Source organism: Squalius cephalus, assembly GCF_949319135.1.
Source record: "Squalius cephalus genome assembly, chromosome: 8".
In the NCBI taxonomy this organism is placed as follows: domain Eukaryota; kingdom Metazoa; phylum Chordata; class Actinopteri; order Cypriniformes; family Leuciscidae; genus Squalius; species Squalius cephalus.
Window position 1 is genome coordinate 36,026,396 of NC_137129.1, and position 14,320 is coordinate 36,040,715.

Here is a 14,320-nt window from a genome sequence, read left to right on the forward strand (position 1 = left end):
GACGTAGTCAGGCTACAACTTTTGACGCCAATAAACAGAACTGCATGTGTCTTGCGGAAGATCATTGTAGCCGGAGCTACTTCTCTATGTTTATGTCAATGACGAGTCACGCAGCGGACTAAAATAGTTCGAATATAAACACTTATTGTACCATAGTGATTCAGAATAAGACAAAAACACGGTTTGGAAAATGGATAGGCCTACTCGCTTATTAAGTAAATTTTGAACAAAAAAAGTTACGGACTGCTGCTTTATGTATTAAACAATATGTGAGTGGCTATATTCAGTCATTATGAAATAAGGTAATGTTTACAGTTAGGGTGAGTCATAAGCTGCTGGTTTACAGAAAACATCACAGAATATTTGTGTCAGCAAATTTTTTGGGGAAATTGCTTATGACATTCTCTGGCTAAACAAACATCTGGATCTAATGAGATACAGAGAACTACAATGACAACCAATAGCACGTCACAGCACACGGACACAATGTTGTTTTAAAACACCCCTGCAGTTGAGAAACTGCTGCAGTGAACAGAGGGATAGCGTGCAAAACGAGAGCAATGTCTGCAAACAGAGAGGGAATGCACAACAGTCTGATCGACGAGCCTGACAATGACTCCAGCAGTCCAGAGGTGCGATATTCAGGTATGAGAATCAGAACTTGGACACATGCATGTGCTGTGTCTTGATGTTTACATTTACACTGTGTGTAGAAGCCTGTGTTTCTTCAAGAAAGTTTGTAAAAAATATATATATAAAAAAAAAAGCTCTAAATATTATTTTAGAATTTAGAAATTTTAATTCAGTGGTTTTAGATTGAGTTAAGGTGTATAATACGTACAAATTGTCACATTAAAGCTAAAATTGTTGATTAGATTTTTTTTTAACAATCATACATTTGGTTGAACAGTTGAAACATTGATTCAAACATTTCAACACTAGATTTTACATTTATGTGGCAAAGTTTTATATTTAGGCTAGGGTAAGGAGATTCAAATCACAAACCCTTTGGTATGAGCAATAGTATTAGTGATGCATGACTTACATCCCTTCAGAATTTAGACTCGTAATTTAGAATTCTCTTTTTAATCATCTTGCTCTATAATTTTAAATTCAATTGCTCCTTTCAAGCTGAAACAATCAAAGCCTAAATCTTATTATTGGCTGGATGATCATACTCGTACTCTCAGACAGGCTTGTCATAAAGCAGAGCGGAGATGGAAGCATGATCGCCTAAATGTGTCCTTTGAGGTTTTTAAGGACTGTTTAAAAATGTATCTGATTTAATTTAATTCTCCATGATTAATTCAGTGATTTTTGAGCCATTTGTTCAGTGTTGTATTGATGTTACTCGATCTTACCGCTGCCTTTAATACTGTTGATCATAATATTCTTCTTTGGCATTTAGAACATTTGATTGGTATCAAGGGTACTTCCTTATGATGTCTTAGTTCATGTCTTAAAGACAGGTCTTTTTAGTGTTGGGTAAGTTTTCCTCATTCTCAACTCTTATTATTGGAGTACCTCAGGGCTCTATTCTGGGCCCGCATCTTTTTAACTTGTATATCTGCATGGGACTTTTCAGGTGCTGCCCCCGTTTATCAATTGCCACTGTACATCCGCCTTGCACCTTCTATTATCTTTTTTTTTAAATAAGCTGAAAGCGTATCTCGCCAGGCATTTTAAGTTTGTGTTGTTGTTTTTATTATTTGTTTTCATTCTTTATTCTGTTGGACTCTTTTTTTCTCTATTCAGCATTTTGGTCAGCTTTGCTGTTTTTAAATGTGCTTTATAAATAAAGTGTACTTATTAGACATTAAGTATAGGCCTATATTTTTTTAAATGTACAAACATTCATTCTGAATTTAATGTTTACATTAAGGCCTGTTTTTCACCATACCTTGTAAGAAAGTTTGTAAAAGAATAGAAAAAAAAAGACTCAGTGGTTTTAGATTAATGAGTTAAAGTGTATCATTTATTTTTCAATTGTCATATAAAAGCTAAAATTGTTGATTTTATTTATTTTTATTCATAAAGTATAAGTTTTGTTGCATACTACTTTTATCAGATACATAATTTTTGGCCACCCTAATGTGCTTCAAAAAGGATGTTTGTTTTTCCAGGGTCAAACCACTATCACATTGACCAATATGTGTTTCTCAACAGATGATTCTAAAGGATTACTTTTTACACTTTCCTGAATGTGAACATTTGTTACCTTTTTGGGCAATTATTCAACCTCAGATGCTCCATAAATGTCCAGTTGTTAAATGTCACCAACCATAAATGATTTATGATTTATGCCAAAAAAATCCTGCTTGACAAACCTACAACGTTATTTGATAAAGTACTCATCAATACTCTCAGGGTTTGAGTTAACCTCAGTGGCAGTGGAAAATACTGTAAATCATTCACTGAAATGGGTGACATGTAATCCAAAAAAGTTTTCATAAGCTTTTATTTCTTGTCAAATAAATGTTATGTAAATTTGCTTCATTTGTTTAACTTTGTGTAAAAAAGTGCATTGTCACTTGGCTGTTTTTATACAATTGTTATATTGTAAATCGTTGTTTTATTTGTTTGTCCACAGTATTTAAGAACGCTGGGGGTAAAAGTGGAAAGCGATTTTGCCAAGAACCATTCAAAGTGGCAACAGCATGCCTGACTGCCTTCTGCCTCATCTTACTTATGATCCTGGTGGTCACAAGTATTCACAGTGGTACTTCTCCTTTCTCATATACATGACTTGCGCAATTTGGTGTGATAGTGTTTATCAGCAAGTAGGGCTGATCATTGATACTTATACTGGACAAAAGTAATGGGACACATGATCTTCACACCAACAATGACTTTAATGACATTGCATTCTAAATACATAGACATTAATATGAAATGGGTCCCTCCCCTTGCAGCTGTAACAGCTTTCACTCCTCTGGGAAGGAAACCCATTTCATGAAGCTCCCGCCACACAGTATTTGTGCTGATATTATTGCCAGTGGAAGTTTGGAACTCTTTAGTTCTGGAACCAGCGGAGCGTTGGTGACTTTTACACACCTCAGCACTCGGTGATCCTGCTCTGTGACTATCTTCCGCTTCATTCCTGAGTCGCTGCTGTTCCTAAACGCTTCCATTTTCCAATACAGACAGTTGGCCGTGGAATATCTACCACGGATGAAATTATACAAACTGACTTATTACAAAGGTGGCATCCTATCACAATACCACACTTGAATTCATTGAGCTCTTCAATGAACCCTTTTTTCACAAATGTTTGTAAATGCAGATTGCATGGCTATGTACTTGATTTTATAACTGTGGCAATGGGTCTGATTGAAACACCTGAATTCAATAATAAGAGGTGTGTGCCACAATACTTTTGTCCACATAGTGTATTTCCAGATTCAATTTGATTTCAATTCACAAGTTCTTAATTTGATCGGATTCTATTTTCGATTCCATTCGACTCATTTTGGTATATTCTGTTACTATTTCGAACTATTAAACAGTTCATTTGCTTTATCTTACAGATATAATCAACACAAGCACATAAAAAAACATCCATTTCTTGTGTAAAACAGTCATATAACTCATAAACACATCACTTTCATTGTAAACTTCATCTTTCTATCTTTATTGCTCAAAATCCCTAATGTGAACCCACATCTGCTTTTATTTCCTCTTTCTTAGGTAAGGGCCATTCCTCTAATCAGGATTCCCTCTCCAGCGCTTCTGAAACACACATGCAGACGGGCTGCGCTAATGTAATGGCTCTGACTGAAGAACTGCAGACTGTGAAGAAAGAGAAGAGTGAACTTGAGAGAGAGCGGTCGCAGTTGAAGGACAAAATCACTAAGCTTGGTTCGTGAGGTGTGAGTGCATGCATTTGTGTTATTAACAAGCAATCTCTTGCATAACGTCCAAAAATGTCTTTTTAGAGGCAACCCCTGCACCACGCACCACTCCAGCACCAACGAAGAGTCCCTGCCCTGAAGACTGGAAGCTCTTTAACGGCAGCTGTTACTACATCTCAGTGTATGGCAGGAGTTGGTCAGACAGTCAGAAGTACTGCAAGCGGAACGGAGGACACCTGGCCATCATCCATACGGCTGAGGAACAGGTGAGGACAGACGAGAGCTGTGCATCTCACTGCGCTTTAAGTATGCAGATATATTTGCAGAACATCTAAGGACCTCAAGTAACACTGACTGTCCACATCTATATGTGTGGGTGAAAAAAGAGAACAGAAACTACTAAATATGCAAAAGAGGAAGGGATCTTAGCCAAAACATGTGAGGCATTAAAATTGATTACTAAGGTTTTTTTTCCCCCACTGATTTTAATGATATTTGACTTATTGACCGGATAAAGACGTTCATATGGGACCTGCTGCCCCGTGGACACTGGAACGCTTACTGGTTTGGCATAAGTGATGAAAAAGTAGAAGACGACTGGTACTGGGTGGATGGAACCAAACTGGTTGGAGGGTAAGAACTTAACAAGTTAAAGCTCTATATGATTTTTTTATTCATATATCCTCAATGTTTAATGATAATCTGACTTTTATTAATGTTAGTCACATTAGAAGTCAAAGCTTCAGTACTAGATGACACATCTCACATCGAGTTAAAACTACTGAATTGTAGTTTCATTTCTCATCTGGAGACATGGTCTCATGTTATGACACTGAATCATCTCATTCTTCCTGTTACTTCTTCCTCTTTGTAAAAAAGCTGAAGATAAAGAGATCCTGCATTCACTCATTTTTTATTCATATATCCTCTATCTTTAATGATAATCTGACTTTTATTAATGTTAGTGACTGCTTGGGAATCAGGAATTGATATTTTTCCTTTTAAATATATTCTGTAATTATTAAAGGGAAAATGACAGGAACCAGGACTTTTATTTTATTTTGTGCTCATATTATTTTATTTTATTTTGCAAAGCGGTTATCTAGACATTCACTTAAAAAAAACTTATTACAGCCTGATTAATTATAGAAATTTTTTATAAGGATATAAAATGGTCACATAGAAATAAAATTACAACTGTTTTGGGTGCTACAGAATATAGACATTAACGTTATGGACTTACTGTACAGAGAAAATAAAAAAAAATAGCAAATGCAATGTCCCTTTTAAAAAGTTGAGAAAACCTTATTAAACAGATTTTAGAACCACTTTAATTTGCCGTTGTCATTTTTTTTATTTTTTTTATTATGCAGTCTCCACTTGTTAAAAGCCAACAGACCGTAAGGAAACCATGATGTCTGACTGGGACTAACCCATTGTTTTTCCTCTATAGTTTCTGGGAAGATGGCGAACCCAACAACCATATCAATGAAGACTGTGGTTACATGATAAAAACAGATGTTTTAAGCCGTGTGGCTGTAAAGAGCTGGTATGATGCGCCGTGCTACATGTCCTTGCCCTGGATCTGTGAGAAGACGACCGAGTCTACTTGATCATTGCTCCCACCAATCGAAACAGACCATTATCAATACAATCTGTAATGCAGTTACCATTGTGTTTAGCATGACTGGTCTCAGGGATTTAAATGTTTAAAAAAAATAAAAAAAAAGACTAACTGCAGTAATGAGCCAAAAAAAACAATTAACTGTTTATTTTAATCTAACATCATATATGCATTTATTTTTATCTAACTTTAGCTATGCTTTTTATCAATGGATGATTTTTGTAAGGTAATTAAGTGCTTGAATTTTATAAAAAGAATTATAGAAAGATCAATTGATTTATCAGTTTTCAGTGTAAAATGTATTGTCTTTTCATAAACAACTAAACGTCTTTGAATGACTTATGCTGTGATTGCAGTTCTGGGGTAACTATTATGACTATATATAACAACTTTTATGTAAATATCTGTTTTGTTTGTTTTTTTATTATAACTTTGGTTTTGTCCGGCAGTTCCACTTACACTCAGTAGGGCGCAGCATTGAGTCAAAAATTTTGAACATAATGGGTCAGTCAATAGCTGGGGCCTATACCATGAAGCAGGTTTATGTTTAAGTTTAGTTTGCGCTAGTCCTGGGTTTTAGGCACTATGAAATTGACTCTGCTTTTAGCGGTGTTCATTGCTATAGTAATTTACTCCTCGCTTTGCATTGAGCGGTTCTTTGCCTCCAATGTCAAGCATTAAAATCATTGAATGCATGGCTTACCGTGGATTATTTATCCCTTACATACATTATCAACTATATAAACTAATTTCACAACATTTACTTGCACTGATATAGCAAGAAGTTTTCTTTTAGTTGCCCTCTTTCATAGACAACTCTTTTATTGATGTGTAAATGTATTTAGATTCTGAATATTTCTCAATCTCGTAATATTCTGCAGAAAAGAGAAGTGAATAGTTTGACAGCATGTGATAGGCTGTTCGCTACTGATGTCACACTTTCTTGTGCACATGCTTCATAGTTATTTCGTAGGATCAAAGCCTGAGTTGACAGAAAGTGATAATCAGCGTCATACCAACAAATCCTGATTGGATTGGTTTGGTTTTGTCAACTCAAAACTAATCTTCCTACCCTGAGTTTGTTCAACTTCCATCAGTTTAGTTTTCTTTTTCTCTTCATATTTGATTTGTGGATTTTGCAACATAAACGTTGATTAACTGATCTCTATCATAGTGTTAAAAATAATCATAATAGCCTTTAAAAGCCATTTCTATGTTGCTTTTTTCCAAACTATGGGCATCACTCAAGAACCCATTCAAACAAGGTTAATTTAGACCATTTAAACCAGACTAGAATGTGATCAACTAAACCCAACTCAAAAGTCAAAGTCTTTGGAAAGCAGCACAAATAATCTTTCAATCGTCTTTGTCTCTTTTTTGCCTACAAAGCAAGTGCTCAGTTGCCCTGTCTAGTTTTGCATGTTGAATGTGAGCGTTTGCGTAAGGTGTGCATGCATGGATGCTTTTTGGCTCATGTCCTTTCACGTCCCATCCGACTGCTTTTTATGACAGAGGCGTAACCGATTGCCATGGTTACTATCCCACAGTGAAGCCACCAGCCTAATCAACGTAGGCTACTATATTTTACCTATATCAGCATAATCTTAATCATAGTCCATAAACAGGTCGGGTCAGACTGATAGAGAGCAGTACGTGGGCTACATGCATTGTGTTTCCAGCTCATTATTTAAACCCTGTTCTCAGAAACACACCTTTGTTAAAGGGACAGTTCACCCAAAAATGAAAATTCTGTCATCATTTGCTCACCCTCAAATTATTCCAAACTTGAATGAATTTCTTTCTTCTGCTGAACACAAAAGAAGATTTTTTTTAAGACTATGGATAACCAAACAGTTGATGGGCCCCATTGACTTCCATAGTTTTTTTTTTTTTTTTTTTTTTTCATATTATGGAAGTCAATTGGGGTCCATCAACTGTTTGGTTACCAGCATTCTTCAAATTATCTTCTTTTTTGTTCAACAGAAGAAAGAAACGAATACAGGTTTGGAACAACTTAGGCTGAGTAAAAAGTTTAGGTCACTTTAACACCATGATACCCTGTATGAATTTGTAAACTTTCATATAAAATGAATCTATTATGCTAATAAGACTTTTTTTTTTCCCCCACCAGGACAAACAGGGCTAGCAATGCTTTGAATGTTTGGAGGACCAAACCTCCCTCTTTGCACACGAAAATATAAAAATAAATAAATGTAAGCTATAGTAAATAAATATGGAAATAAAAGCAGGTGGTTATAAATAAATATAACAATAAACAAACACATAAAAAAGGAATATAAAAATACATGAAAACTGAAAGAGTTAACAAATAAAAGTTAAAAAGAATAAAAATAAATGTAAAAGATAAATACAGAAAATATTTAAGAAATGAAAAAGTAATACAAAAAAATCTGGATGAAATTGAAGTTTCTTTTCTTTTTTATATATGAAATAACAATGTGTAGTAAACGTTTAAACTATCTAAGATACAAATGAATGTGTTTATGATTATGCAAATAAATAAAAATAATAGGATATGCAACATTAAGCAACATAACGGACTGTTTTGCTATAGCTAAAAACCGAAAGTCCTGCACGTCTCCACTTTTTGTCAGTAGGGAACATTGTCATGTCTCTCTTTTCTGACCCATCCATTTCAGGTCTTAAAGTCTCAACTATCCAGCTGATGAGTTGAATCAGGTGTGGTTTGAAAATGTGTGGGTGTTGGTGTGTTTTAAAGAACAGGGTTGGGAAACACTGATGCAGATTAGCTTGTTTTCTTAAACTGTGTGTGTGCACATTTTCCCGTATATCATGTTCTCGATTACACAATCACATATGTGTTAGTTGTTTTTTTTTTTCACTGAAATGCTTACAAATTCCTTGCAATAACAACAGCTTATGCATCTTGATGAAAAAAAATATTTATTTATTTAATTTATATAAAAATCTCAAACAACAAGGGTCCTTTTAACAAACATAAATATTGTGGTCATTCATAAAACAAAACAGCACAGTGTTATTAACATATATTAACATACATGCTTTTCTTATAATAAGAGTTAATCACACATCAAGTATGATTTCAAAACTTCCAGCCTCTTTAAAGAAGGAAAAAAAACATCTTTGGCCACAGCCTCCCTTTTTTTGAATTGACACTTATGACAAGTCATCCATTTTCTCCGACCTCTGAAATGTCTCATATCTCACCTATCCATTTCTTTTACTTTCAGTATTTTACTCCTTTGCAATACATAAACTTCTCTTCAGACTTCTGCAACTTAACTCTGCTTCAATCAGGTTCACATGCATCTAATCACCTCTCGCCCCTCCAGGTCTTCACACTCTTCGTGCCTGAAAAACACCCACTTCAGCAGCACCACAGTACTAACTTACTTTTATACTAAGGAATCTACTGTTTGGCTTGTTAAATTCTGGCCACATGCAGTTTAAGTGTTCCCAGTTCTTCTACTCGAAGAATGTTGGGAAATGCCGTCATTGGTCCCTAGTTCGGTAGGGAATGCGAGCATTCACAACGGTGGCCTTTCTTGAAGACCTTTGTTATATCTTTAAGGCAACCAACTCCTGTGGTTCACTTTGCGGACTTGTACGCAGCCAAGTTCAGTGGCTCCTTGCTCGGGACGCACCAGTCATCAGCTTCCTGGTTGAATTTGTAATGCCGCAAGGCAGTCTTATTAAACACCGGAAGCTTCTCTACTGAATCTGTGGACAGGGCCTGTTGGCAGAAGACCGTCACTGTGGATTAATGATTTGAAGAGTGTAATGTAATGTCCAAAGTTAACAGGATGTTTTATACAGGTACAAGCTCAACAAATAAGGTCAGTGTCAGCAAAACTCTCAGTATGATTGATCATCTCGCAGATCGTTTAAAATTTAAACTAAAATGCAGATTGTGTCATTGTTTACTCATTGTACCAAACCTGTATGACTTTCTTTGTTTTTTTAGAACACAAAAGGAGAAGTTCAGCATAATGTTGACTCAACAAAACATACATCGACTACTTTTGTGTATCTTCACAGGGCAAAAAAAGTCATACCAGTTTTTTTTTTAAATAAAGGTTCCAAAATATATAGAAATGCCATAGAAGAACCATTTTTGGTTCCCCAAAGAACCTTTCAGTGAACAGTTCTTTAAATAATTATTTTTTTTCTAAGTGAAAAAGATTTTGTTTTCTGAAAACACATTTTAAGAAGTGTGTTGGTTTGGAACAGAATGAGGATGAGTGAATGAACATCATTTCTACATTTATGCAAACTAACCCTTTATGTTATGATCTTACCTTCAGCTGAATAACAGCATCCGTACCATAGCCCTCCATTGGATAAAGCTGGAGATCGCCTTGGAAGTAGCGTGCGTACAGGCGGGAGATGGGAAGGCCGTGACCAAAGCCGGCCTGAGGGAATAACAGGGCAGGTTTGAAACATTTGTTCATGACTGTTATTATGAAGTGTTAAAGAGCGTCCTATGCTCCTACCATTGGGGTCCGCTGATGGTCACCAAGAGTAGGTCTGGGCGCCGTCGAATACATGTAGCTAAAAAGTCTATCAATCTTCCTGAAAGGAACGCCACCGCCCCTGTCACTGATCTGGAACATGAAAAAGTGAATGTTTAGAGAACAATAATGTGTTTTTTGAGCTGCATTACATCAGATGACAAATATGTGGGATTGACTGTTGAATAAGTAGCATGGATATAGCATTTCAATGTCTGCTTTGTTGCGCTCTTTAGCCACCAAGCAGGGCAAAGGTTGACGGTATCGTTAATACTAGTCAAAGCTGATCTGGTTCATTTGAAAGTTGATCAAGGGTGGTTAGAAAATAAATCTTTAGGAGAGTTTATATAACGTTATTATCAGTTATCGCTGGATCTAGGACAGGTTGAGAAGAATGATTCAAACAAGGCGGTGGCGGCGTGACCTCACACAAGGTAATAGGTCTAGATAAAAATTTCTCTTTAGACTTGAACTTTCATTTACGCACCTTGATTGACAGGTCCTGCCTGCCTAGAGCAACCTTGACTTTGATTGGTGGCAATGTGCTGCTTGTTTCATGATTCTCAACAGTAGCCCTCATTGCATTCTAGAGAGGGGGAGACATAAAAAATGATATATTTACAATCTATAATTATTTCTTCAATCGATGCGAATCTGAAATAAAGCACCATGTCTACCTTGAAGAGCTCAAAAACCATGTGGTAAAGATGAGAAGGAACGTAGGATATCTCGATTGGTTGCGACTTGTCTTTTGCTGCAACAGAGAACAAATATTTTAAGATAAAAATTGAAGTTTGTGAACATTAGGTTACTAGATGGAATGTGATTTAATGCATAAGTCTGGAGAATGTCTGTTCCTCACCGTTTATCTCTGCAAGCTCCAGCTCAGGGGATCCGAGGTAATTCTGCTCACAGAGCATTTTGGCACACTCGTATGCATCTGAAGCAGAACACAGGACATTAATGTTGCATTTGCACCTGTCGCTAGGGTAACATTTGTATTAGAGTATGCACTAAAGCACTCACCTCTGATTACGTCTGTGACGTCACAGCAGGAGTCAATGCACCCGATGCTGCTGGGATGCCCTGGATTTGTGGTGCCATCAAAGATCAGAGCTGGAGATAGAGCAGGAAACAAACGGGAACAGAGGGTTAGAGGTGCACTACATGAGGTAATCATTCTCGCATATCCAGTGAATCATTGACTCAAACAGGAACAGGCCGGATTATTCAAGATCTAATGACCAGTGCTGACAGAAAGTCCAGGTATTAGGACAAGATTTACTTACTGTGCTGGTTGATGAGCATGCGAATGGAGATGCGGTTCATGTAAAAGCGGTCCAGAAAGTACTGAATGTTCTGACATGTCACAGGGTCTGCCCCAAATGCATCCCTATACTCAATGACACCCTGGGCCATGGTGGGTACCACATCATTCTGCCTGTTCCTAATGGTCACCAGAGCTTCCACAAAACTTTAGGGACAAAGAACAAAACAACACCATGAATCCTGCTGTTTTGTTTTAATACTACTGCTTTAATATTCATGTTGGATGTGTATGTAGAACCTACTCTTCAAGAACTCTAGGGTCATTGGGACTCTTGTCTTGGAATTCTAGGATGTCAATCAGGCTTTGAACAAACCTGAGAAGGTAAGAGAGAGAAAACAAACAGGATGAAAGGTTAACTTGTACACTATCAAGATGGTGCCACCAATCAAGTAGGGCGCGCTGGACATCCAACCCGCCCACATCCAAGTGGGACCTGATTTGTTGAATGTAGGATTCCGACTGAATGGGTTTTCAGGCGTAAGGGTTGGTTTTAGGTTTGTTTAAGTACGCAAGTCCCAGATTAAAAGGGTTTTTTAGGCGTAAAGGTAGGTTTTGAGTGGGTTTCAGTGCGGTCTGTCATATAAGGAGTAAATGTGTAAGGGTTTAGTCTTCTCGATGCTTCTTCCTGTTTCAAAGTTAATGAGGAAGCATGATTTTCCCCCTCCAAACCACTTCATCAGAAATCCTACCCTGCACCTAATGTCATTAAGTTTATAGTGACGGGCAGGTTTAGGGATCAGTGTTTGGTGTAGGAAATCAGTACTGTGATTGACAAATAAAATCGTAAGAATTGGCTGCAGGAAAAAATAAATCACAACGTATTTGGACATGAGCGTGGCTTCTTCACTTGGATGTGGGCCGGATTGGATGTCCACTCTTTGAGCTCTTCAATTCTTTTGCTGTTTTTGTTTGATTGTTCAGTGTTTAGTCCTTATTTTTCTATCTTAATACTTTTTTATATGTTATTCTTAAATGTTATTATGAGTCTTATTATATGTGTGTGCTGAAAGCTTCAATACCAAGGTAAATTCCTTATGTGAGAGTCAAAGTTTGAGAGTTTGTCTCCAATAAGACCCTCCACCTACATAATGTTTGGCAAGTTTTGCATTTGTAAGCACTCACCAGAGTTGTTTTGTTAACTAAAACCAGTGTTATTATTGTTAACTAAAATCATTTAAAAAAATGTTTTCGGTATTGAAATAAAGCTCAAATTAAATAAAATATAAACAGTAATGACTAAAACTGAAATAAAATAAATTAATGCTAATTTTAAAAAAAACAAATATTATTATTAATAAAATATCAATGAATACTATTATAGTAGTATACAAATAATACTAAAATAACAATGGCTCTATAGAGTATTATAATATCATAATTCTATTTTAGATATTCTTTTGAATATATTTGATATTAATATCAACTATAAAAAATTAAATGACTTTCCCCCCCTGCTTTGTTTATAAAATGTTAGCACTCGTTCCCTCCTCCTCGCGGTGCGGTAACACATGTACAGTAGAACATACTGTTCTCGAAAACAACTCTGCGCGTCACAGCTATACATTGCACCTTCTCAAATTTCACTTTCTGAAGTTAACTGCCATATCCGTTGCATAATCGTACCCTCAGACAGCCTTCTAGTAAACAAGTGACACGAGTGTCTGTATTAATATTTATAGGATGAAGCTCTGTACTTCTATCTTTAGAGTGGTGTAACGTATTGAGGCTTAGAAGATTCTTCGAAAACTTCAGGCTGGGGAACTAGGGCAAAGTTCATCGCTAACTTAAGGAGCCGTGGGACAAGTTACATAATGCACGCGTGAAAAATACACCATTTTAATGGGTTAATATGTTCAGCAATGTAATAGATAATACTTTCACATGGTTCATCTTTTTCTTTTCTGTCTGTTTACTCAAACTATAAGACACTTCAAGAGTTAATTCCTTTTTTTGTTTGTTTTTTTGTCTGATACTCCAAAACGTGAACTTACCAGCTGCGAACTAGCTGAACGGACTGTGTCATTATCAGTTGGTCAGGTAAAAGGTTGATCTCCTTCAAACTGTTACTTAGTCTCACGGGAAGCTCTTGTCTGATGAAAGCGAAAGATGTTTTCTCGCACGCATTTGTGGATCCTGCAAAGAGAACGTGACAGAAACATCAGCGATAAACTATAACTGGAATATCAGCAAGAACAAACGTAATCTATCTTAGTTATTTTTGTTTTTTTATCTGTCAGTAATTTATTTTTAGGTTCGTTTCGTGCACACATTATAGGCTATTTTGGCGTCCCAATAGCACCAAAAGCTAAAAAATTTAAAATAGTTTTAACAATACATTTTAGCATTTTTGTTCATAAACCTATAATAAAGTTATAATGTCAGTCTTACGGAACTTACGGAAAGTGCAAGAGCAGCGAAATGTTACTATGGTTACCCCATCAGTTGAACGCGTTCGCCGGCGTTAAGCACATTCTACAATAGTTTGTTGTTGGAACTTTTTTTTTTGCGTATTTATAATTATATATATAATTTTTACATAAAGATATCATTCAAATTATCTAAAAATAAAAATAATTTATAATCTATCCTTGCAAAGCACGTGCACAAATGGCAAATGTCATCACTATTCATCGATGAATGATCGTATTTTGCACACACACACACACACACACACACACACACAAAATTAAACTCACCGAAATCCAGAAACTGCTTCATTGACAACGGCGATGGAGAAAATTTCGCGTAGTAATCGATATGTTTTGGTACATTTAGCATAGCAGCATTCCTCATTATAAATCTTACAAACTTCATCTTGGAAAACCTTAATATCTGAACTAAAAACAAAAACAAACGTTGTCAATGTACAAAACAAAGACGTGTATCTGGAAAAGTTATCAGTATATCCTCGCGTGAATTTCTTTATTCAGTCTGGGTCTGTCTTGAGCCCTGTGTTCACAACTCTTTAAAGTTTGCGTTCTTGCACAGTGACACGCCTACA

General features: G+C 36.2%; 2 protein-coding genes across 2 annotated transcripts; one reads left to right on the top strand and one right to left on the bottom strand.

Moving 5' to 3' along the window:
- Nucleotides 1-354: 354 nt before the first annotated feature.
- LOC307163295 (CD209 antigen-like protein C) lies at nucleotides 355-6,243 on the top strand. Its single transcript, XM_079879335.1, has 6 exons — nucleotides 355-645; nucleotides 2,591-2,719; nucleotides 3,688-3,858; nucleotides 3,936-4,117; nucleotides 4,369-4,484; nucleotides 5,305-6,243. The coding sequence occupies exons 1-6, from the start codon at nucleotides 561-563 to the stop codon at nucleotides 5,462-5,464; spliced, it is 843 nt and encodes a 280-aa protein (XP_079735461.1). The 5' UTR covers nucleotides 355-560; the 3' UTR covers nucleotides 5,465-6,243.
- A 2,140-nt stretch (nucleotides 6,244-8,383) lies between these two features.
- Nucleotides 8,384-14,272, bottom strand: pdk2b (pyruvate dehydrogenase kinase 2b). Its single transcript, XM_079878660.1, has 11 exons — nucleotides 14,016-14,272; nucleotides 13,311-13,452; nucleotides 11,561-11,632; nucleotides 11,279-11,463; nucleotides 11,016-11,105; nucleotides 10,852-10,929; nucleotides 10,667-10,743; nucleotides 10,477-10,575; nucleotides 9,972-10,082; nucleotides 9,777-9,890; nucleotides 8,384-9,211 (listed from the first exon to the last, which is right to left on the bottom strand). The coding sequence occupies exons 1-11, from the start codon at nucleotides 14,131-14,133 to the stop codon at nucleotides 9,068-9,070; spliced, it is 1,230 nt and encodes a 409-aa protein (XP_079734786.1). The 5' UTR covers nucleotides 14,134-14,272; the 3' UTR covers nucleotides 8,384-9,067.
- Nucleotides 14,273-14,320: the final 48 nt, after the last annotated feature.

Bases quoted from the DNA above. Each gene is read 5' to 3' on its own strand.
- pdk2b (XM_079878660.1), bottom strand. From the start codon at position 14,133: ATGAAGTTTGTAAGATTTATAATGAGGAATGCTGCTATGCTAAATGTA. The intron at 13,453-14,015 runs GTGAGTTTAATT...TTCTCTTTGCAG, and splicing joins GAAGCAGTTTCTGGATTTCG to GATCCACAAATGCGTGCGAG. The intron at 11,633-13,310 runs GTAAGTTCACGT...TTACCTTCTCAG, and splicing joins GTTCAGCTAGTTCGCAGCTG to GTTTGTTCAAAGCCTGATTG.
- LOC307163295 (XM_079879335.1), top strand. From the start codon at position 561: ATGTCTGCAAACAGAGAGGGAATGCACAACAGTCTGATCGACGAGCCT. The intron at 646-2,590 runs GTATGAGAATCA...GTTTGTCCACAG, and splicing joins TCCAGAGGTGCGATATTCAG to TATTTAAGAACGCTGGGGGT. The intron at 4,118-4,368 runs GTGAGGACAGAC...GACCGGATAAAG, and splicing joins TCCATACGGCTGAGGAACAG to ACGTTCATATGGGACCTGCT.